Source organism: Podarcis raffonei, chromosome 13 (assembly GCF_027172205.1).
Source record: "Podarcis raffonei isolate rPodRaf1 chromosome 13, rPodRaf1.pri, whole genome shotgun sequence".
Taxonomy (NCBI): Eukaryota; Metazoa; Chordata; class Lepidosauria; order Squamata; family Lacertidae; genus Podarcis; species Podarcis raffonei.
In genome coordinates this window covers 3,491,378-3,516,466 of record NC_070614.1, presented here as the reverse complement: position 1 = coordinate 3,516,466, position 25,089 = coordinate 3,491,378, and the positions used below count along the sequence as shown (strand labels likewise).

Sequence of the window (25,089 nt, the reverse complement as noted above, 5' to 3'; positions counted from 1 at the left end):
AGGGCAATACAGTATACAAAATAAAGAAATAAAACAAGCAAGCAAGCAAGCAGAACTTTGAATGCGCTTTTTTTTTTTTAACCTTGATGATTTGGGCAAGTCAGTGTACATTGCAAATCAAATTGTTGCGTTGTATGTTGTGCTAGACCACTAAATATCGTGGGAATCTCCTCTCCCTATTGGGGGGGAGTTTTGCAACTTTCAGCTTCTAGCTGGGTTTGGATCCGATGTTGTAAAGTGAGAAGTGGAGGTGATCCCCCAACTCCGAGCTGCTTTGTTCTCGCCTCGGACGTCCCTCTCGCTCCCCCCTCGGACAGAGGAAGTTACATCAGTCTGCATACTAAAGCAAATGGGAGAGCCGTCCGGGCTGCTTGGAAGTGAACTCTCCAGTCTGTTCTCACGGTCTCGAAGTGTGCAACTGGCAGCGCAGGAAGCTTCCTGAGAACATTGAGGGAGTATGTAAAATTCACATGCAAAAGAGGGTGACAGGAATCTGGCAGACACGTCAAGTGAAATTATTAGAAGGGCATGGGCTTGAGTTACAGTCTTCATTGTCTTGACACAGTTGATTTTATGGACTACTTTTCTGTATTGAAATCCAAAGAGAGGGGGTGTCATTATGAATCACCAGGCTGCGGCTCCAAAGACAAGAAGTGATAATTATCTGAGCATAAAGGTATGTCGAATGCAATGGAAAAAACCCCAAACTCACAAGATTACAGAAATCTTTTTTTTGTATTTTTTTAAAAAATGATCCGTATCCAAGAATAGTTTTATTAGTAATTATTTGTAAATTTAATTAAAATGTTTCATGGGGGCATTTTTAGCAACATTTACAGTTTGTATGTTGTGTTCAAATAAAACAAATCTACTTTGCTAAATAAAGAGGGCTCATATTTTGGTAATAAGTTGGTGCCCTCTCTAAATTAGAGAAAACCTGTTGAAATTTCAGGAACTTTTTCTGGTTTCTTGCCTGCAAACATGATGGTTGCTGAATAGGATTCTTCCTTTTGTTTTTGGGCAAAATAATCTGCTTATTTCTTTTTGTGTAAGGCATGGAATTTGTTCTTTTGAAAATGCAGGCAGCAGCTTTTATGTCAGAATGTCTGCTTTGCTTGCAATAGGAATTAGTTCACTGAGACAATCCTACAAGGAGGTGGACAGCAAAATCACAGAAATTGCCTTTGTAATCTTCTACAAGTTGTTAAGAAGATCTTGGTCTTGTATTTTATTCCACTTTTTCGAAATATTTGAAATGAGAGATTTTTCTTTGGGTGCCTTTTGTTCTTTGTTCTTGTATTGATTGCTTTCAAGTTACAGCTGATGGCAACATTTTGAACACTTTTAGATTAAGATATCTGTGATATTAATGCATCAGATATTTTAAAACAGGACAAGATGTGAAATAGAGAAGATTTTGTTTTAGGAAGCACACATGTATTTTAAAATAGCTATGTCCTAGGATTCCGACTTTAAAAGATTTAGCACTACAACACAAACTGCAGTGCCTGCTGTCTGATGCAGCGAATTGTGTGTTCTGTGTTTTTGTGACTGAACTGCCCCTCTGTGGACGTTGTCATGTTGGGCATAGAATTCCGCCTGCTGGGAGCCCAGGCTTTCATGGCTATTGCCTAAGGCTGCTTAGATTAATTCTGAAAGTGGGGGTGGGGAGGGAATGCATTGATGTAGGTAGGGAAACAGTTGTGTGTTTTATTTTCTTTTTGCAGTTTCTGTAGGTCTTGATCTGGTTCTCTGACTCCTCCAGTAGCCATATCTGTTTGTCACCATCCTTCCTCTGGGCATTCACAGAGTGGCTTTTCCTACTCTCTGCACATCACAGCAGTGATTTGTCATCTGCTCTGGCTTCCATTCCTTTTCTGGATTCCGATTCAGTGTTGTTATTAACCTTTAACACTTCTAGGGCTTGCCCAAGACCTCAATATTTCCACTGGAGGTGCTTCTCTGGGTTCCCCCCTCCCTGCACGATGAAATGAGATTGTGAGGGAGAAGACCTTCATGATTGGGGTGTCTTGGCTATAATTTTATTTATTTATTTATTTATTTATACATACCCCGCCCATCTGAGGGGTTTCCCCAGCCACTCTGGGCAGCTTCCAACAAAACACTAAAATTCAGTAACCTATTAAACATTAAAAGTATCCCTAAAGAGGGCTTCCTTAGATGTCTTCTAAAAGTTTGGTAGTTATTTTTCTCTTTTGACATCTGGTGGGAGGGTGTTCCACAGGGCAGGTGCCACTACCGAGAAGGCCCTCTGCCTGGTTCCCTGTAACTTGGCTTCTCACAGCGAGGGAACCGCCAGAAGGCCCTCAGCGCTGGACCTTAGTGTCTGGGCAGAATGTGGAATGCTTGCCTCAGAAAGGATCTCCTGGTGCTGACAGTGGAATAAAGAGGCAATCCTTCTTTATTTTACCTTTAATAAAATCCCCTAAAGCAATGCCTCTTTATTCTCGCTGGCATTTTAATAATTAAGGTTTAGTCCTTTGAGCTATCTTTGATGGGGAGCATGCCCGGACTGTTTTGTGGGCCTGTCTCTATTTTAGATGTGCCAGACCTTTTCATCGTGTGCCGTGCTCCCACTGCAGCCTTTTTTTAACTGGTGCCCTGTGCCCACAGCATTTCTACAAAGTTCTGAGTGTGCCCATTAGCTGAGAGAGGTTGGCTGATGGCTACAGCAATCACTTCACACTAATCTGCACTGCCATGTCTTGCCACATTGCAGATTGCAGATCAGAAATAGAAGCAAAAGTGCATGGCATACAGCTGATGCGTAGCATCCCCTCCGGGTTTGGCTGCCAGTCTGCAACTTTGCAGTGCTGACAATTCCTACTTAAAGCGTGGCTTGCTAGATATTGTTCCTCATCCCTAGCACAGGAACTCATCTTACACTGCATTCACTTATACAGTCACAGGGTACATATGATAAAAGAGGCATTGTCTGTCTGTAAGGCTCACTCACATTTCTTTGAAGGTAATAATCCCCTTGCAAGTGACTGAATAAAGAAATTGGAGTTCACAGTTGGGGTATTGGTCAGCTCCACGCCTGCATAACTTCAACCATGCTGCAACCTAAGGCAAACTTGTGTTCTCCTTTGAACAGTGCTGGAAGAGCATTTAATATTATCAATATAGAGTCAGCAAATTCTTGTGCTCTCAGAGTTCTTTGCTGCTGTAAACCATTTCAATGAAACAATATTTTGAGACCTCCTTTAAAAGCATGCCTTCAACCAAATCATTATTTGCTCACCTTCCAGAGATCAATAATACCCCTACAGGGGCTCATTGTCTATACAAAAACAGCTGGCTGTTTAGCCTTGATTTTGTTTTTGAAGTATTTTCCTTTAAAGTGAAATTCATCAGTCAAAAGAAGTTGCAAGTAAGGTGTGCTGGGACTAAAATGACTTAAAATCCCTTAAAGCCTTCAGGGCTGGGAGTAAATCTGTTTCTATTGCAGGTCATGCTTTGGGGGCAATACAAGACAAGAATGTTCATTTCTGTATTTATGTGATAACCTACCAGTAGTCCTCTTATTAACAGGTGTTGAGCTATAAAGCTGGTGCCAATGGGCTACCTTTATTTTTACATAGGTGAGCATCCTTTGAAGGTCAAAGTTGCCTTTGCAAACAATGCTGGCTGTACCTTTAGTATCCAACACTAGCTGTTGGGGAAGAGGTTAAAAAGAGGAAAATTAACCACAAGCCCCCAAATTTGGGATCCTCTCCAAACCTGTGCCCAACTGTTGCAGTTGTTTTGCAGCGAAAATCCCACATTTTGCAGCAGTGCAGTTAATGGGGCCGTTAAAAAGCCGTGCTGTGAAATTTTAAATAGCATCTTATGTTTTGTGTTTTGTGTTGTAGTGGCTAGAGTGTTGTTTTGGATGTGTGAGTTCCGATACCCTTAAAACTAAGAGAAAGAGTTGCTTCAGAACTGCGGCTACATAAGTATTTGCAGTGGTAAACACATGAAAGGGGAGACTAAGGCGTCTGAGGCATAAAAATACTCACAAATGACAACACTTCTGAAATTTCTCATTTTAGAACACCTCCCCAACTTAACAGTGAACTTTAGTTATTTCAGCTGGAGGATTTGTATCAGGAGGATGTGACTGTACAAGTTGCAGGATGAGAGATAGGCCCTCCCCCCACCACTTTGTGGGAGGGTTGTGCATTTTAGTGATTAAGTGGCATGTCCTCTCAGATGTCTCAACAGCTGTTAGGATCAAGTGCTAACGATCAGGGAAGTCCTTGATAGCACAGGTGAGACAGGTGGAAGCACGTTCTGCAGTCTTGCCCACTCAGCCTTACTTTTAAGCTGACAGGATTCCTAATGGTCATGAAAGAAATGTTAAGACTGTCCAGACATTTCCTTTAAAACCAGAAACTTGTCTTATGGTATCCCTCTCTTTTATTACCTCTTAGCAGCTTGACACTTCTATAATACTTCTCTAGCAAGGTCTCTGTTTGCGTGTCCATGAATTGTATTTCAGCATTTCTGTTGCAGCTGCGACAGATCACACATGGCTGAAAGTGCAAAAGCTCTGCCTTTGCCAAACTTGCTCCTTCATACAGCTCTCCCCCCTTGTTTGCGCTGTACCAAATGCACAGCCCCCTTCTCATCACTATTTTTAAACTAATCCCCTCCCACCTTATTGTTGCTGCTCTTGACTTTTTTATTCTTTTGTAAAGGTGTTCCAGGTAAATTTGGACAACTTTTCACTAATCAGTAACACTTTCAAAAGCGTTCCAGTTTTCACCACTAAATCCCTAATAGTGAAGAATCTTTTACAGAATAAAATGCTTCAATGGGGGCAGGGGAGCACAGGTAAAAAGAAAACATTGGAATGTCTCTGCTGCTTTCAGGAATTCTCATCTTGTCCCTCCTACAAGAGCCCAGAAAACCTTTTACTTGTTTGGATAGCTGCTGCCATAGTCCCTGGGCGCTGAGCTCAGTCTCCTGAGGACTGTTTGCTATTTTGCTACTACTGCTGCTTCTGTTGCTGCTGCTGCTATTATTTATTAAATGAATCTGTTGCCTAACACCACAATTAAAACGTGGCATATAGCCCTGCAAAGGCTGGTTTTTAAAAATACATTAATCAACACTGACAACAAATCTCCAATTTAAACAGAAGGTAAAATATAAACTAAACCCCCATTCAGAATACAGTGATACCTCGGGTTAAGAACTTAATTCGTTCTGGAGGTCCGTTCTTAACCTGAAACTATTCTTAACCTGAGGTACCACTTTAGCTAATGGGGCCTCCCACTGCTGCCGCGCCGCTGCTATGCAATTTCTGTTCTCATCCTGAAGCAAAGTTCTTAACCCGAGGTACTATTTCTGTGTTAGCGGAGTCTGTAACCTGAAGCGTATGTAACCCGAAGCGTGTGTAACCCGAGGCACCACTGTATAAAAATGCCCTGAGAAAGATACTCTGAGAAAGGTACTAATAATAGTTGCAAATAATAGTTGCTACTGCAGCTTTAAACTGTTAAAAATACTAAAAGCCTGGTGGGAAATAGAGGTGTATAGATTTTTGCAAAGTGTGGAGAAGGTGAATACTGTGGTACCTTGGGTTAAGAACTTAATTCATTCTGGAGGTCCGTTCTTAACCTGAAACTGTTCTTAACCTGAAGCACCACTTTAGCTAATGGGGCCTCCCGCCGCCACCGCACAATTTCTGTTCTCATCCTGATGCAAAGTTCTTAACCCGAGTTACTATTTTTGGGTTAGTGGAGTCTAACCTGAAGCGTCTGTAACCTGAAGCGTCTGTAACCCGAGGTACCACTGTAGTAAAAAGCCTTTCCCATAACACAAGAACTCCAGTGGGCATCCAGTGAAGCTGAACTTTGGAAGACAAAAGGAAGAACTTCTTCACACAGTGCATAGTTTATATATGGAGTTCACTCCCGCAAGAGGTAGTGATGGATGTCTTTAAAAAAGGATTAGACCAATTAATGGCGATGAAGGCTACCCATAGCTGCTAGCCATGATGGCTGTGCTCTCCCCCAGAAGCAGTGTGCCTCTGAATACCAAGTGGGGAGAGCGTTGCTTGTGGGCTTTGCGTGGGCATCTGGTGGGCCACCGTGGGAATGAGGTGCTCAATGGGCCCTTGGCCTGATCCTGCAGACTTTTCTCATGTTCTTACATATGATATAACGCATCAAGTGGTTAGCGAAGTTTGACCTCTAGGATGTGAGCTAAAACAGGCAGTTCTTGACTGGAAACAAAATTCTTTTGGCGTTCACCTAAGTAAATAATTTGAAATTCCCGTTGTAGGGCAAAATCTGTTCAGGGATGTGCACTGCTGTTATGCTTGGGGAGCTTGTTCAGTTTCCGTGCACACTTTCGAAAACTGCTGTCTTTCCCTTGGAGAAAAACTGTTCAAACTTGCATGGGGATTTCCAAAGAGGATGTGGGCTTTATCTCTGGAGAGCAAAATGATTTTGCAGATGCCAAAAGCTTCTGTTTGTTTAGACTTATCTAAACTATAAAGAACCTTGTGGATAATAAAGGAATTTTTAATCAAAGCCTGTGAGCTTTTTTTGTTACTTTGGGGGATCCTTCTGGAAACCATAAGCTTACCTCCAGAAAGTTAATAAATAGACAGCCACAAGCATAACAGCATTAAGAAGCTTCTGTGTTTATTTCCTGAGCCATTCCTTGTGCTGTTTGCAAGACCCTGGGTGAGATTCGGTGTTGTGTCAGTGGGTGTGACGGGAGCTCCTGGCCCCCGCAGCTTTCCATGCTTTCCAGCATGCAGAGTCTCCCCCAAAGCTCCAGAGCAGATTTGGGGCTGCAGTGCAGGCTGCAGAGAGGAGGGGAGGAAGGAGAAGTCTCTGCAAGTGAAAGTCTGTTGCAATGCCACTGAAATAGGGTTAGGAAGAGTATAAGGGAAACTGGTCACGATTTTTCATTATGTGCAACAGTGAGAAAATTTTGATAAGGTTGTGACACCGTGGTGCATATATGTTAGAAAGTCTAAATGATTTAAATAGAAATGTGAAATCAGGAACTTTTCATAGAATAGAATCATAGAATCATAGAGTTGGAAGAGACCACAAGGGCCATCGAGTCCAACCCCCTGCCAAGCAGGAAACACCATCAGAGCACTCCTGACATATGGTTGTCAAGCCTCTGCTTAAAGACCTCCAAAGAAGGAGACTCCACCACACTCCTTGGCAGCAAATTCCACTGTCAAACAGCTCTTACTGTCAGGAAGTTCTTCCTAATGTTTAGGTGGAATCTTCTTTCTTGTAGTTGGGATCCATTGCTCCGTGTCCGCTTCTCTGGAGCAGCGGAAAACAACCTTTCTCCCTCCTCTATGTGGCATCCTTTTATATATTTGAACATGGCTATCGTATCACCCCTTAACCTCCTCTTCTCCAGGCTAAACATGCCCAGCTCCCTTAGCCGTTCCTCATAAGGCATCGTTTCCAGGCCTTTGACCATTTTGGTTGCCCTCCTCTGGACACGTTCCAGTTTGTCAGTGTCCTTCTTGAACTGTGGTGCCCAGAACTGGACACAGTACTCCAGGTGTGGTCTGACCATTTTCCATTTTTTATTTTGAAAATATGTCTAAACTGCTGTGCTGCCCTCACTATTTTCAGTGTTTTGACTTGGTCAGATGTGCTGGTTTGTTTGTGAGTAGGGGAAAGTGGGTGATCTTTATCTCTCTACTACCAACACTGCTCCATTGTCAGAAATAGTTTATAGGGGAAGTGAGTAATCTAAAGGTCATGAAAGTTCTCTGTGCTCATGTCTAGGCTACAAGGCTTGATTATGGGATGGGGAGGACCTGTTTCCCCCCCTATACGTAAAGGAGAGCTGTGAGCAGTCAGAAGGTGAAGAATGTGAGTTACTTCCCTGGAAAGTGTATCCTGGTACCATCACCACTGCAATATAATTGTACTAAGAGAAGCTTTAGTGATACTGGAGTCCAACAGAAGGGAACTGAGTGCTAAACCCCTTATCTGAAGCCCCAAACAAGATCAAGTGCAAGGATTCAGCCAGAATATTTATAAATTGACTCAGCAAGTGCTCCATTTCCCCCTGTACAGAGTAATCTGTGACTGAGTCAGAATGAGACAGCAAGTAACCTTTTCACCTTCTGATTTTATAAATTGGCTAGAAATCCAAACTTACAACTTTTATGAGTTGTTAACAAGTCTGGACTGGACAGTGTCATTGTATGAGTAGACAAGAGAGGGCTATTCCTTTGGAGAGAGCCAGGCCTTTGCAAAAATCCTTATGGTGATCTTCTGTAGGATTGTTTTAATTTGCCTAATCTTGTGCCTGCATGAGAATAATGTTCTGTAACTTTTTCTAAGGTTCTCTTGCCAGTTGATATGGATTTCAAAACATTATAACTCAAGTTTCTGTTCTTTGCAAATGAGGCGTTGGAATATACAGTACTTTAGATCAGGTGTAGCCCATGTGATGAACTCTGGATATTGGTGGCTGTGACTCCCGTCCCCTCCAATTGGCCATTGGACATGTTGGGACTGATGGGCGTTGAGAGTCCACAAAGTCTGAGCCTGTGTTAGATCACCAGCTGGGATGTGAAGTGGAGTGAAAAACTCTCTTCCAGTAGTTCCATTCCTATCTATCAAGTGCCTTGGTATTTACACTGTGGTGCTCTCACAGGATCTGCTCTGTCCAAAAAGATGTTTAAACATCCTAATGAAGTTGTTGGGAGAAGGTATCTAGAGATCTGGAGTATGATATCTTTGCTGCACAGATGACACCCCCATCAGTAGCATCCTGACCTAGAAAAGGAATGATGGGAGCCCAGTTTTCCATGATTTAATAACATACAGGCTTGATTACTGTAAAGTGTGATATATGGGGGTTGGTGTGCCTTTCAAAATTGTTGTTAGTTTTTTAAAAGAAATGTTAACTTATAGAGAATATAGTAGTCAAGCTGTTGACTCATTTTAAACCTATGCTGAAAGAGCTTGATTGGCTTTCTGTTTGTTTCCGTGCACAACTCAAAGTGCTGCTTCTGACCTTTCATCCCCTAAATGGGGGTGAGGAACCTATGGCCCTCAAGGTATTGTTGTATTATATAATGCACATCACCCCTGACCACTGGCTGTGTTTGCTTGCTGTGACTAATGGGAGTTCTCATCCAACAACATTGGGTGGGTCACAGACTCCCCACCCCTCCCCAAATGGTCTAGGGCCAGGTCCCTGAAGAACTGCCTACTTCAATGTAACCCCACCCAACTGCTGAATCATCAGAGGGGATCTTTAGGTGCCTTTCCCTGCAGAGCTTATGTACCCTAAGTTACTGCCAGAGAGAGGACCTTCTCTGTAGTGGTTCCCCAGTTATAGAATTCCATTCCAAAGGAGATCCACCAAAGGATATTGTTCCATTTAGGTACTGGTTTCATTGTTTCCCTTTAGGTACTAGTTTTGCATTTGGAAAATCCAGCAGATTCCAGATTCTGTGCCCATAACCCCAGACTGTGCCCGTGACTCCATAGGCTCTCTTTGACTGCTATGACATCCACCATTCCCAGATTCTGCTTGGTTTTGTCATGATTTTGCTTGCATTTGATGTATCTGGGGTGAGGGACAGGTAGCATTGTTCAAATCAAAAGCTGGCAGCCCTACTCAAAAGAAAATGAAGCTTAACATGTTCTCTCCAGCTAGTTAGTAGGCTGACTATCTTTTTGGAAAGAGATACACATTCTGGCTTTTCATCTTCTCTTGCTTCCGCTCAAAAATCTGTCTAACCTTAATGAGGCTTCTTCTTCTGCCCTTCCCACATAGTCTTTTAGTCAAGACTCACAGAATGGTCATCCATCACTACTTGTTTTTGTGTCCAAAGAACTTTGCTAGTTTTTCTCTCTACCTGTCCCAACCTTTAGAGAAGGATTTAGGTCCAGGCCCTCTGCAGCACTAGTGCAATAATGAACGTTCTCAGCACAATCCTGATGATTGTGAAATATTTCCCACTTATTCCTTTACAGGCCGGTGGAACGGGGAATACCAAAGGAAACTATGGGGCAACAGACATCGTGGTGGAGTCAGCATCTTGCATGCTGGCAGCTGGTGCCTCAGAAAGGTGTTCCGCATGGCATGGGTGGAGGACCAGATGCACTGTGAGAAACATGATAAATGACCCTTGTTGCACAATAAAATTAATAAATTCTGCTGCCATTCACTGGTTCTGTGAGGAAATATTACATTAATTATAGATAAAATTATTTGGAATGCAAGTTACTTTATTGAACTGTTTCAATTTAAAATAAAAAGGAACAGCTTTTGAGTAGGTGAGGCACATCATTTTTCTTACAGTGCTAGTGCTGGTCCCAATTCAATGGGCAATAGTCTGTCCCATGTTAATCCATGGGTCCTTCAGAGGTAGAAGAGTTCCCTTTTTTAAAAAAAAAGACATAAAAGGAGAAATGTCAGCTCCTATGTTGAGAAGAGGAAGACTGTGCTTCCAAAAAATTAAAATGTTACCAACAAGAACAGCTGAATAAGGTGTGCAAACCAGCAAGGCATAATTGTGTGGTCTTACTGGTGTGTTGTACCACTTGCTTGTTACAGGCACTGCTGCATTTGAGTTTAATATATTGGTAAAAAACAACAACACACAGTTTAAATCAGGGGAGAGATTGTGTGTCACTTCTGATGATATGGATGACATTTATTAACTTGAGTCCTGCTTTTTCTTTGAAAGCTTATACATTAGTCACCCATCCAAACGGATCTGCGTGTCCAGCATCAGCCGTGTTACAGCACTGGGTGCTCATCTGCCATCTAATGGGATCAATCAATACATGCTTATAATTATCCCTGATGGACTCTCCCATGTTCAGAGATGGCGTATCACATAACACTGTTGCCACAAGCACACTGAAATTCAATTACCCCAGCAACGAAATACTGCATTTGGAGTACCTGAGGGAAATTCAGGTTCCCTTTGTCAGTTATTCTCTTCGATAACTTCACCAGGTATTTGGATCTCACTTTGCAATGACTTAGGAACAATTTCAGGTTCATGCAATAAAATGGCAGTCTGGAAAAGTCCCTGAGCTGTGCATTTGACTTTTGCTGACCTTGGTCCTTTTATTTCCCTGCTGCCTTTGTTTCATAGCTGCAAACCCTTAAAAGATTGTAAGGGGTACTGCAGGCCTTGCAAGCAATGAAATTTACAGTCACAAGTTCCCCCAAAAGCTTTACGTGAAACCAGGATTATTCAATATGAGAAATGCTTGCTCCAGCAAAGCGCTCAACGGCTTGGGTAAGGTGTCGGAAGAGAGAAACAGTAAGAGAACTTGCCCAGGCAGGCACATTCTTAATCCCCCAAAAGAAGCAAGTGACCGCAACAGGACACTGGGTGTTGGGATGAAATCAGGCCAAATCTTTATTAGCTGGAGGATTTGGGGTAGGATCAGTTCGTCATTCCACTCTCCCCATACTGGTGGAATGGGATTCAATGAGGCTGCACCGCAGTAAACCCATTCTGAGGGAACTGGCCAGTCCTGACCCCTGTTGTGGTGCAAGCCAAGCTGGCAAGCTCTCACTGGGAGACTGGGGAGAGGATTCCAGCCAGGCAGAGACCCAGCCCGAACTTGGGGCATGCCAGGGCCAATCCTCCCCTCAAGCCCCTTATGGGAGATCCCCCCCCTTCACCTACCCAATACCATTTCTGCCAAAGTCCCAGTTGACTGTGCTGTCCTCAGACTGCCTGAGCCTGCAATAATTAAAATATCTGTGTTGGAAGAGTTAATGTTGAAGAAGGAGATACTCCTACAAGGTCCACACGATTCATTTTTGAATCATTACACAGCTTAGGTAATTCACTACCCCAAGTTGGGCCCTGGGGGGGGTGGTAGTTACCATTAACTTTGATGATGTTGTAAAATGATAGCTGTAACAGTTTGATGGAATCTCCCATGTTCAGAGATGGTGTATCTCTGTGTGAGACTTCCACACCCATAAGTGGCTTAATTGGTGAAACAAAACAGCATATCTCTCATAGCGACAACTGCATTAGAAACTGCTCTGTGCTGTAGATAGCCCTGGCTCAAAATCTGTTGAAATCAGATGTTTTCCTGTTGATTCTATAACTGCTTGCTGAATCCCCTTCTGTCCATTTGGTGGGTACTCAGTGCTGGACTCAATGGACCTTTCATGTGATCCAGCAAGGAAATGTTGGGAAACTTTTTTTAAAAAACTTTTCTCTCTCTCTGGGGCTCTCTGAAACTGGTTAATTTTAGACTTGTACCATTGGCCTGCCTTCAGAAGGGAGGACACTAAGAAGGGCTTAGTTAATCACAAATAAATCACTGGGATACCGGCCAGCGGTGAGCTCTCTGTCTCTGGAATGCTTTGGTACCAGGAAGTTTCTATCACCAAAACAATGTATTCTGGGGAAAGGTGGGAAGAAGAGCCTGCACAGCTGCAGTTCTAAAATCTTAGGCCCCTCTTTTATGTGGAGCAGAAAAGTAAAGCCTGGGAGGCGGCCAAGCTTTTTGGTTATTTCCGTTTAACCCCAGTATGTTTTTGTTCTGTCTTCTTTCCCACCTAATCTGAAATGTGCATAGTTTATATCAATGAAAAACAAAGTTAGCAAGCAATGTTTTAAGCACTACATATCTAAGCAATTGTGCCAAATCATTTGGTTAATCATTAAAAAGGCTACGTTGTGGTTCACACATTCGTGTATGTCATTTGATTTACTCAGTATTTGATTACTGTCCGCCAAACTCCCGCCATTTGAAAAGCTACACTTGTCAGTTTGCCAAGCAATCCAGATATTTCATCTTTGAGGGATCATTTGCACACAGTGTCAAAACTCCCATTGTTCTAGGCGCATTTTGCGACATGGAATTTCATCAGTGCAAGCAGTTTCTGAGCTCTGGGTGCAGTACTGCACCTAAGATTACAGATTAAAACTGCAGAGTGGAAGGAAAGGCCTCACCACTTCCAGCTACTCTCTGAAGACTGGATAAGAGACCCTCCTAAGAATATTGTGACCATGTGAAAAATGAACATAACACTTTAACTGTAGTTCATTCATTTTCAGCTTTGCATACTTGTTATAAAAAACTGTTGTGTCCATAATCTAGGTTTAAGGTGCCATTTAGCTCCTAGCTTTCATATCTCAGTTTCTAACATTGTTTTGCATAGGCTTTGTGTGAAGGCTCAGCGCTGTAGTCATCAAGTGATATACATATACGTTCTCCACCTGTTCCTCTTTCTTCCAGTGTTTCTTCCCATGCCCCACTGGTCTCCCATTAGGTTTAATTTTAGATTGTAAGCTCCTTAGGGCAGGGACTTAACCTCTTGTTCATTATGCTATGCATAAATTGATGAGACCTGATTATTTATTCTTCTTTGAAGCAGCCCTTTGCTTGCAACATTGAAACTGGAAACTTTTCCTTAGGATTTTGTTTGGTTTTATATATTTACTTAAATTGTATGCCACCCTATACCCATAGATCTCAGGGCAGTTCACAACATAAACTCACAAAATAAAAAAACAGAAAACACATAATAAAAATAGAAAACAAAGACAACCCAATACCCTCCCCTTCCACAACACATTTTAAAAGGACATTGGATGTCAAGCAACCAAAGACCTGGTTAAAAGGGAATGTTTTTGCCCGGTGCCTAAAGGTGTATAATGAAGACGCCAGCCAAACCTCCCTGGGGAGAGCATCCCATAAACGGGGAACCACTGCAGAAAAGACCCTTTCTGGTGTTGCCACCCTCTGGACCTCTTGTGGAGGAGGCACATGAAGAAGGGCCTCAGAAGATGATCTCAGGGTCCAGGTAGGTTCATATGGAAAGAGGTGGTCCTTGAGGTACTGCGGAAGTTATACCCTGCCTTTTCCCATGACAAGGGACTCAAGGCAACTTGCAGATAAAAATAAAAACAGCTAAAAGCATTGGGGGGGATCAATAATAAAAAAGCATTGATAGAGTTAAAACCACACACATACACCATTAGAAACATGTTGGAGAGCAAACTTCTCTTGTGCAAAGTGCCCTGACCGTGTGTGTGTGTGTGTGTGTGTGTGTGTGTGTGTAAGAATGGGAGCATGTGATGGTGTGCTGGGCTCCTGCTTTCCTTCAGCACCAGCACAAGCCAGAGATTGGGCAGGGGGGCTCAGCAGAGGCTAGGAGTCTCCTGAGAGGGAGGAGAAAGACTGAGACTGAGGGGCTACAAGGTTTTATTGGGGTTTCCTTGCTTGGAAGTTGCTGTCTGGTGCAGGGCCTTCCCTTACCCCCACCCCCAATAGCCTCATCCCCCACCACTCTCTTCTCCTTTTTCTGAGCCTGGCAAAGCTTATTGCATAGTACGCAAGAAGAATGGACCTAGGATGGGAGGAAATGCATTCTTGGCTGGTAGCAGGGACTATCCACCAGTGTCCTCCTTTACATCTTAATTATATAAATCAGTCACTGTGCAGGATGGCTGTTTGGCCATTCAAAGGGTCTTCTCACCCTCCTAAAGGCTTTTTTGGGGGGGTCTATATGTTGAATTGAAGGGACGCGGGTGGCGCTGTGGGTAAAAGCCTCAGCGCCTAGGGCTTGCCGATCGAAAGGTCGGCGGTTCGAATCCCCGTGGCGGGATGCGCTCCCGCTGCTCGGTCCCAGCGCCTGCCAACCTAGCAGTTCGAAAGCACCCCCGGGTGCAAGTAGATAAATAGGGACCGCTTACTGGCGGGAAGGTAAACGGCGTTTCCATCTGCTGCGCTGGCTCGCCAGATGCAGCTTTGTCATGCTGGCCACGTGACCCGGAAGTGTCTCCGGACAGTGCTGGCCCCCGGCCTCTTGAGTGAGATGGGCGCACAACCCTAGAGTCTGGCAAGACTGGCCCGTACGGGCAGGGGTACCTTTACCTTTACCTTTATATGTTGAATTATTTTTTTCCTGGAGGGGAGTTTCAGGGTGGGGTGAAGTGTGCAGGCAGGAGACGGAGATCCGGTCTCTGTTCTACCAAATGGACCTCAAGGGCAGCAACAAGCAGCACTGAATGAGAGGTGATGAATTTATGAACAGGGATGGGGCAGGGAGAGGGCATTGATTGGGGAAGGCACCACTGTCCTTGCAAATAGCAAGCATTTGCCCCTTTGCATGTTAAAATAAGACCTTGTGCATCCCACCTGATTTGGCAATGGGGTGGGGATGTGAACAAGAAAATGTGGCTACAACTGCCATGTCTAGTTTGGCCCTCAGTTGGAACTATTCTGGACAACATCCCTCCTAACTTTCTGACAGATCTTTAATAGTAAGAGTCATAGAAGTGAGGAGGGGCGGTGGCAGTGGCAAGATCTTGCACAGAGCACTTATTGCAACCTTCCAGCCCTGCCTATAGAATCAGATGAAGCTGCTGGGAGTGTTTATTAGTCATGTTTCTTCTCTGCCAATATCAAGCTACATGGAAAGAGTGTTATTGGAGGCTATATTGCTTAAACATAAAGGTTTCATTTATGAAGTGCAAGTTAAAGCTCACTGGCACTGAAAAGATATCCAGAGATAAGGATGGGGGGGGGGATTCGAATCAGTTTGCATTTATAGCTGAATTTATCAAATTCACACTTTCTGAAACAATATGAGAATCAAAACACAGCCACCATTCAAAATTCACACATCTGAATTTTTAAGTGTAGTTCTCCATTCAAACAGCATTTACAAAACTGCATATATTAAAGGAAAATTTGCTTTAAAATGAATATAGCAGTGAAAATATACAGAAATGCATTATATTAGGAGAAGGTCCTTGCAAAAATGCATACACTAGTCAAAATTGTGTTTATTGGGAGAAATTAGCACTAAAAAAATTGATAAATATTTTTGGATGGAGAAATGCCCAAATTGCTGCAGAAATGTGGAGAACTGAATTTAAGATTGAAAAAATGTGAAACAGAGAGAACCAAAATTGCGAGATCTTTCCACCTCTATCCAGAAATGTTTAAAATATTCTGGCACTTTCTGCCTCAGGTTTCCCTGCGGTCTCTTTAGATTTGTATTCCTACGATTTGGAACAGAGTTTTCCTATACGACGATGTGGCAGGAAAGGAATGTGCCCTTATAGTTAACGTTTACACAGTTGGGGTTTCCATGGTTACTAAGAGGATGTGACACATCATGAGACAAACTCCGGAAGCAGGATGGTGGCGGTTTGGGTGGCTCCTTGGTGTGCGAGAAGCTTTATGGCTCCCCTTTGCTTGCGCTGGTTCTGGCCTACGGATCCTCCCTCCTCCTCTCCCTCCCATTTATGTTAGCAAGGGTTGGGAACTAAAGTGTCACTGCCGTGTTTGCTGATGTTGGCGGGTTTTGTCTCTCAAAAGAAACCCAACACCAGCCTATGTACACACAAGTGCTCTTCCTGCCAGGGAGGGGCTAATTGCCATGCCAACCCCTGTGCAAATATATCATGGTGATAACAGAGTCAAAAGCAGTTCGCTCATTGCAAGATCCTGAGAGGGTGCTCTGTTTGTTCCCTGAGCCTTGCCCTCAGCGCTCTAGACCTGCATGGTTCAGGCAGCGGTCTGGGAATCCAGTATTGTCTGTTGCGACTGATACCTTCTGTCTTCAGAGTTACACACAGGGAGGTCTTTCATGTCACCTGCCGCATGATCCTTTTTAAGTAGGAGGGACTGGAAATGGGACTGTGTGGGAAGCAGTTGCTGTTGCAGTTACTCCCCTGGGGCTTTGCAGCTGTGGAACACACAAGGAAATCAAAAGCATTAATATGCAGTATATCAGATGTTTCACAACTTTTGGAAATGTTCTCATATGTGAAAGCTATGGGACAAAAGTTATTGTTACAACTCGATAGAATTTTCTCCATGAGGTCTGGTGGGTGGCAACACAAGAGCAAGCCTTTTCTGTGGTGGCTCCCCATTTGTGGAATGCTCTCCCCAGGGAGACTCTCCTGGCACCTTCACTACATTAACCTTCAGACGCCAGGTGAACCAGGCCTTGGGCTGATTAAAGAACCTCTGTGTTTGTTGAAGGGGGCTATTGGGTTGTTGTTGTTCTAACTATGATATGTATTTTGTGTTTGCTTTTTGCATTTTTATGCTGCAAACCACCCTGTGATCTTCAGAGGAAGGGTGGTGTATAAATGTAATACATTAATAACAATAAATAATAATTTTGAGAAAGTAATCTACTCAAAGAGGTCCTAGACTGGCAGGCCTCTCAGTAAACGGGGGATGGAATTCAAAGGGAATTGTTCATATGTGTGGGAGTCTTCCTATTTCCAGGGTTTGCATGCTTTCGTTTTGTCCTCTCTCTTCCAAAGGACACGGCACCTTGGATTGGTAGTGGTGGATAAACTTGTTGTTTGGGTACATTTATCAATTATTTTCTCTTTGAAGAAACCCTGGAAAGTGTCTGGGGAACCCCAAGGTTTGCTATGACACAGTTTGAAAACCAGGGTAGTTAATATTGTTTTTCTGTGTAGAATCTACACTTCTTCCCCATTGCCTAACACTGTGATTTTTATTTATTTATTTCAGAACTCCGAATCCCTCGATATTTATATCCAGAATACACTTTCCTCTCTATATCCACCTTTTGAGGCCACAGCTGCTACTGTTCTGTGGCAGCTTTTCAGCATTGTTGAAAAGTTTTATCACGGAGATGGTCTCAGATGTCTAATTGATTTTCTTGTTCCTGCCAAGAGAGTCTTACAGTGTATCCAACGGGAAACCTGTGTAAGTATATTTGTATCTGCTCTGGCAAAACAGAGACTCTTTGTTCATTATCCAAGCATGAGGAGGGCAGAATAAGATGCTGTTTAATCTTTTAACTGCTAGGCAAACGAAACCCTAGATAACCATGGGAAAGTTCATTCTAGTAAGACACTGGAAAGCGAAGCATCAAGTTTTGTATTTGTTTGGAATATAATTCCATGAATTTATGCTGTAGTACATTTCAGGAGAATGGTAGGAGGGTTTTTTATATTTCACTACAGAATTTATATTGTTGGGCCAATAAATGATAAGAGGGTAAGAAAAATGATTTATGATTGTAATTTGTGTGTGTGCTTTCTTTTCATGGGCATCAGAATTTGAGTAAATCATTGCAAGTCTAGCATGAACTTGGTTAGGCGGCTTTAAATGGCCAGTATTGATAGCTTTATGTTCCATGAATTTGTCTAATCATCTTTTAGTGGCCATCGCTGCCTCTCGTGGGAGCAAATTCAGTAAGTTTAACAATGCACTGTGTGAATGTTATTTCTCTTCTCTGTCCTGAATCTTCAAACATTCATCTGTCCAAGCTTCGGGCAGTAGTAACTCAAAATTGCTAATATTAATATTAATATTAAGAAATTTTGGTTCAGAAGCTGAGCAACTTTTATTCTTATTAGTATGATAAAGAGTATAGAAAACAAAACTCTGTTCAAACAATCAAACATTTTTAGTTACATATTTTTAATGTGAAATACGACTTGAGTACTTGAATCTTTCCCTGTTCATAAGCACGCACAGCCTAATTATTACCGTTTCAAGTTTATTCTCCATCCATTGAAGTCAGTTAATTCTTCAGCTGGCTTCTTTGTGAGCAGGACCACTTTCTTGGCTGGGAGTGAAGCGGAAGGAGAGAGTGGTTGCCCACCTTGTGAATGCAACTTTCTCAGGAATGCAATTATTCAGGAAATCACTTGAAGATTTACAGCCCCCAGACTGCAGCTCAGTAGGGAGGCAAAAGAATTTATAGCCCAGTGTTTGTGCAAAGTACTGAGGCTCAACAGGAGTCAGAGCAAGGGATTTAGTGACTGTTTAATTGTAGCCGCATAAAGGACAGTTCTGTTTCCACAATGAACTGTGTACGATTATTCATTGCCCTGATGACAGAGGTTTCAGCCCTCAAATGCCACTCTTCTTCTGCTTTGCCTCAGCAAGTATTTCTTTCCCCCTCTTTTGCTGGCAACTTTCAGTTTCCTGACTGGGAAACCGTAGCTATCATGGTCTCTGCTGATACAGTAGAAATAGCGTATTTTCCCAGCTGAGTTAATTGCTGGTTTGGGGGCAAGGAGGAGAGATTGATGTTTTAGTCTCATAATAATCTGGAAACAGATGGAGATGCAAGAGTAACCTCTTTTTATTTATTTTATCACCACAGTGAATTTTGCTGCTCATAATAATGTTCTTTATAGTATACCAGGCTCTGCTAGGCATTATCAGCAGTTGGATTTATGCTGATTTGAATGTTACGCAAAGTAGTAACATGAAAAGGATGTGGATCCCAATGCCACACATGTTCTCTCCAAATCAATCCCAACTGGAGCGTGAAGATGTAGATTCACTGCCACTTCTGAAGCCCAGCTGGCTGCACTTGCTGTCACAGCAGGGGGGCCCAAATTGGGCCCTTCTGTAGGAGCCAGAGCATGGCTGGCAAAGTTCCATCTCCAGCACCATTTGGGGGCCCTTCCACAGGTTACTGACATGCCTGCAGTGGGTGCCTTCATTGTGGTGGAACCTTCCCTCTGCCAGTAGAGGCTGAAGGTCAACAAACTGGGATATCCACTCAGGCTCCACCCTCTCTAGCAACACACACTGGGGGTTAGGATTGCAGCCTGTGTCAGTTCTCTCAGGGTGCAATTTAAAGCATGCTTCCTTAGCAAAAATACTGTTGAACTCTGTGGCACTTATTTCCAGATATAAACAATTCCTTTTCTGACTGTTTATTTAATTTCTCACAGCACTTAAGTATCCTTACTTACTGGAAAGTGCTTACGGATGCTGTACTTGCATAGACTCTCATATTAAGGCTGCACAGAATCTAAGGGTTCATTCATACTTGCGCTTGTCCCATGCCTAGAAAGTGTGAATCTGAGCTGTTTTCTGTTTGTCCCACACTTGCTTGGCATAGGTCCAAGCGGTTTTGCCCTAGCCCCACTGCTTTCTCCTGGAAATGCTATTCTTTAGTGATAAATTGGAACAAACATCAATCCAGAGAAAACCCAATTGACATTTGCTCCGATTCAGCAGTAAATATTGGGTTTTCCTGGAAGAAAGCGGTGGAGCAAGGGTCTGGATGAGCAAGTCTGGATGAGCCCTAAGTGTTATCAGATGTAATGACGAATATATGAAACTGTCTTACATTGGCCTTTTAAAATACTTTAAAAAATAAATTATGGATGCTGTGGATTGAATCTTGGAGCTTCTGCATACAAAGCAAATGCCATGCCACTACATTTTCAGTTGTAATATGTGCTTTATTTTGAAGGGTTTATTTTCATTTTAGTACATCATAGCTATGTAAAACTTACTAGGATGCAATGGCTATTTACTTTTGAGACCTGTTGAGTGGTATTGATAGGCAAGCCTTAGTTGAAAGGACGAATTGACCCTTAAGGAAAGTTGAATATGTGCAAAAGACAACCCACAGTATTAGTAGTTTATATACATTTTGCAGGCACTGGGTGCATGTGAAGTTGTAGCTGGAGTTTTGGATAATTGGATATTATAAACCAGTTAGCTTAATGTCTGGCCCAGGCAATCTGGTGGAATGTATTGTTAAGGATAAAATAACCAAACATATAGAAGAACAAGCCTTGCTGAACACAACCAGCATGGCTTCTGTAAGGGCAAGCCTGTCTCACAAACCTATTAGAGTTATTTGAGGGTGTCAGCAACCACATAGATAGAGGTGATCTGGTTGGCATAGTGTATTTGAGCTTTCAACAAGCTTTCAACAAGACTTAGAAGGAAGACGCCCCCCCCCCCCCGCAGTGCTTTTTAACTTATTCTTAAATGATCTGGAGTTAGGAGTGAGCTGATCAAGTTTGCTGATGATACTGAATTGTTCCGGATCATTAAAACAAAAATGTGTTTGGGAAGAGCTCTGAAAGCATCTCTCCAAACTGGTTGAACGGGTGGTAAAACGGCAAATGCAGTTCAATGCAAACAAATGTAAAGTGATGCATGTTGGGGCCAAAAAATCTTAATTTCACATATATTCATGGGGTCTGAACTGGCTGGTGGGGTAGTAGTGGCTAGCTCAATGATGATGTTGAAGGTGTGTGGCAGCCATGAAATAGGCAAATTCAATGCTAGGGATAAATAGGAAAGGAATTGAGGATAAAATTACTAATATCATAATGACGTTATACAAATCTATGGTGTGGCCACATTTGAAATATTGTGTATAGTCCTGGTCACCTCACTTTTTATAGGATATTGTAAAGTTATAAAAAGTTCAGGAAACGGCAACCAAAATCATCAAGGAGATGGAGCTGCAGTGTTTGGGACTTTTTAGTTCAGAGAAAAGGCAAGTAAGAGGCGACATGACATAAGTGTATAAAATTATGCATGACATAGAGAAAGTAGACAGAGAAAAGTTTTTCTCCCTCTCTCATAACACTAGAACAAAGCTGAGTGTTGGAAGATTCAGGACAGATAAAAAAAGGGCTTCTTCATGCAACACACCGGCAGCCTTGGGATTCGCTCTGGCAGGAGCAGGTGATGGCCACCAACTTAAATGGCTTTAAAAGAGAATTAGACAGATTAACGGACAATAAGGCTATCAATGGCTATGAGCCAGGATGACTATGCTTTGACTTTGCTTTGGTCAGAGGCAGTAGTCATGCTTCTGAATACCAGTTGCTGGAAGCTACATGGAGAGGAGGCTGTTCTTATGTTTGGATCCTGTTTGTGGGCTTCCCACAGGCATCTGGTTGTGAGAATAGGAAGCTGGACTAGATGGGCCATTAGGCTGCCCAGCAGACTTTTCTTACATACTTGTGTTTCGTTTGCTTGTTGTGGCCTTATTTCATGGATCTCTATGGAAGTATCAGAGGGGGTTGAGTGGTTCTTGATTTTCCAGCCAGTCTGGGAGGGTGGGTGGCACCCTGGTGAGGTAGAAGAACTTGCACCCTGTTCATCTCAGCCTGTGGGAGGTGCCATCCCAAAGTAAGGAATGCCTTTCATGAGACAAATGGAAACAGAAAATCTTGGTAAGAAAACTTCTGTTTCTCTGTTAAGTTTCAGTGAACTGCAAAGTGCTGCTATGGTCGCATTCTGAACACACTTCTACATGTAATTTGTGTTTGTTATATGAATTGCATGTTATAAGAATTATGTGTTTGATATGTAATGCAAGATTCCTGCATGCAATGGGTTAGACTTTCTGACCCTCAGGGTCTCTGTAATTCTGACAGTTCTGTGATTCTATGATTCTGTGAATTTTCCAGAGGAGCAGCAATGTTAGGCTGTTTGGGCTGAAGATAAGAAAGAGTTTTGTGGCACCTAAAAGACTAATTATTTATGACGGCATATGCTTTTGTGAGCTAGACTCTTGTCCACATACCCTTACGCCATAAACTTGTCAGTGCTTAATATGTCAAAATATTTGTTGTTTCATCTGAATTAATGAATGAATACTTGAACACTGCAATGTAACATTTAGATTGCCAGCTGGTCTAATAAATACCCTTTTAGTGTGGGAATGCTTGCCTAATTTCTCTACTTTTCTAAGCTTTTTCATAGCTTTTTCAAAGTTATAATTTCTTGCAAAGCAAAACATTTAAATTGAGCTTTAACTTATAATCAAGTGTTTTTTAACTCCCTGCCATTTTTTATTTGAATCCTAAGTGAACATCAGTCGAATAATACTCAGTACAGAGGTCTCTAAAGAAACTTTCAAGTGTTGGTTTTCTAGATGTTGATTCTTTTCTTGTTAGTAAAAAAAAAGCCTAACTGCAGTTGAATGTACTTGAGAAACACCTGTAAAGTGAGTTATCCTACTGATTAATGACATAGTTCAGTTGTTACACCAACAAGCACCCTGGTATTTAAACAAAGTAAATTGGTATAGCATTTTGATTAGCACAGTAAAAGAGAAATCCCAGAATAGAAGATAAATAGTAGTTGGTAGATGCAACACACCAGCCCAGACCTGAAAGAGGAAGAGAGGTATTGAAGCGTACCTGTTGTCTGTTTCAATAAACACATTCCTTTCGGAATGAATCAGAAAACTAATATATTTGGCTTTTGGACAGCTGCAAAGGCTATTACCTCAGGGTATGATTTTGACCCTACAGTGGATGTGTTCAGAGCCGAAAGCATTACACCAGCAAGCATCAAATACCATAAGCTTCACAATAGCAATGTTTGAATGAAATCATACAAAGAATCTCCTGTTTCATAGGGCCTTGATTGTGGGACTACAAGATTGTTTTGCTGGAAAGTGCTCATGAATGTAGGATGATTTGCCTCCTGGAAGCTCAGGGAGGACCAAAGAACATGTGTGCAGGCAGGGGTGGCGGGTATATGGTGTGCAAGGGGCTCCAGCCCCCAATATTTAGGGGCAGGGGGCTATGCCCCCCAATATTGAGGGGGGCAGCCACCCCCTGCCCCCACCGCGTGCTCTCCATGTGCCCCAGCCTCCACCCAGGAGCTGACCTCTATGATTTCATGAGGTTCCTGGGGAAAGTGAAGGGAAGTCAACACTTACTCCACTAAAGCCCAAGGATACCATATTCATATTCTAGCACAGTGAATTAACTCTGCATTCTCTCCTTATGAAAGCCCCCTGACTCTCCTCACACCCTTATCTTCTTCAACTTAGGAGAAATCCTACTTCACATTGGTGTTTCAGAGTCCTGGCAGAGAGCTGTATATAGTTAATAGTAGTCAACATTGTGTTAGATCCTGAATTCATACCCAACCTCAACAAATGAGCAGCAGCCCTGGATTTATTTTTGGTGCTGAAATCTGGGATAGATGTTTAAAGAAATCCTCATCTACTACTTGTACCATGAAACATCCATTTCCACCTTACTTGTTTAGCCCAACCTCTCTCAATGGTCTCTCAGTTACAGTTCATAGCAGTATTATAAGGAAGGGTGCAGTCGTATGTGACTGGCATTGCATTTATACAAAAATGCCTTCCAAATCCTTGCTCACTTATGTGAAACTTAGGTTGGGACCTGATTATTTTTCTTTTGCTACTAATTTCAAAGTTAAGGGAATGGGGCCTAATCCTTTAATTCTTACAGCATTCAGTGAAGCTTTAAAGCTTTAGGGCTCCCCCCCCCCCTGCCATACCCTGGCATTATTAACCAGACAAAAGGCTTTAATGGAGTTGAGCCTCTTCAGATCCAAAGGGTGAATCTTGCTGGTCAAAGGAAATCCCCTTGTCAGAGCCCATGAGTAAAGAAATGACTGCTCAGTGAATGGAAACCTGAGACAGAAATATGCCACCCCTGGCAAAGAGACAGGATGCCTCCGTCAGATACCTTGCTCTCCCAATATTGTTCATTTAAAAAGAAACAATGGAATCTTTATGTACTCCGAACTTAGCAGCTCTCCCTCAAGAGGAAAGGGTCACGGAGAGTGTTTCCTAATGCTTCTTTAGAGCCTCAGTTACTAAGATGCATCCGTTTGTTAACTCTGGGAAATCACAAGTCTACTTTACACAGTACATTTTTAGGTGTACACTTGTGAACAAGATCCAGACAAATGTGGAAACATTTATCATACAGAGATTGAGGACTGGCTGAAACTCTCTGTAGACTAGTTGTTGTTGCTGTTATCCTGTCCATCTGGCTGGGTTTCCCTAGTCCCTTCCAAACCTACAATTTTAGGATTCTATGACTTTATGCTCACTAGCAAATGCAGGTTCTCTACCATGAAATGGGTGGAATGGCCCTTTTGCATTTCTTTAGTCCCAGGACAGTTTTAATCAAGAGTATTGACTGGCACAAACCAGAGTGGTTCTCGTTCTATAACATTTTTTCAGTTATTTTTGCATTACTTCTTTGAATGAGAATGTTTTTCCTACCTGGATAGTTGATATATCTGTTAAAGCCATCCCAACAATTCCAAAATATTAACATTGCTTTATTTCAGTTTTATAAATACTGTATATGGGGGGGGGGGCAAGCTACCATAATATGAGCACTATCATCATGTTTGAACATGATCTGGGTAAGGGAAGCTTGTCACTTCCTGTGAAAATTCTAGCAATTTGCTGGTAATGAATTAGCATTCTCATGGTTTGGCAGCTTGATAACAAAATCAGTCATTCAAAAATGAGAAGGGTCTCCTTTCCTAGCCCTGCAGTATATTTGAAAAAACTGATATAACA

At 42.5% G+C, this 25,089-nt stretch overlaps 1 protein-coding gene across 3 annotated transcripts in view; it reads left to right on the top strand.

Annotated features, from left to right (window-relative positions):
- Positions 1–348: 348 nt before the first annotated feature.
- PLEKHG4B (pleckstrin homology and RhoGEF domain containing G4B) overlaps positions 349–25,089 on the top strand; it is a 70,601-nt gene continuing 45,860 nt past the window's right edge. For 2 of the 3 annotated variants that reach the window (XM_053362361.1, XM_053362360.1), the window contains exons 1-2: positions 352–676; positions 17,511–17,708. In XM_053362361.1, coding sequence (XP_053218336.1) covers positions 620–676; positions 17,511–17,708 — 255 coding nt within the window. In that variant the 5' untranslated portion in view covers positions 352–619. Of the gene's footprint in view, positions 677–17,510; positions 17,709–25,089 lie in introns of all 3 variants that reach the window. The other variant, XM_053362362.1, reaches the window with a different exon arrangement.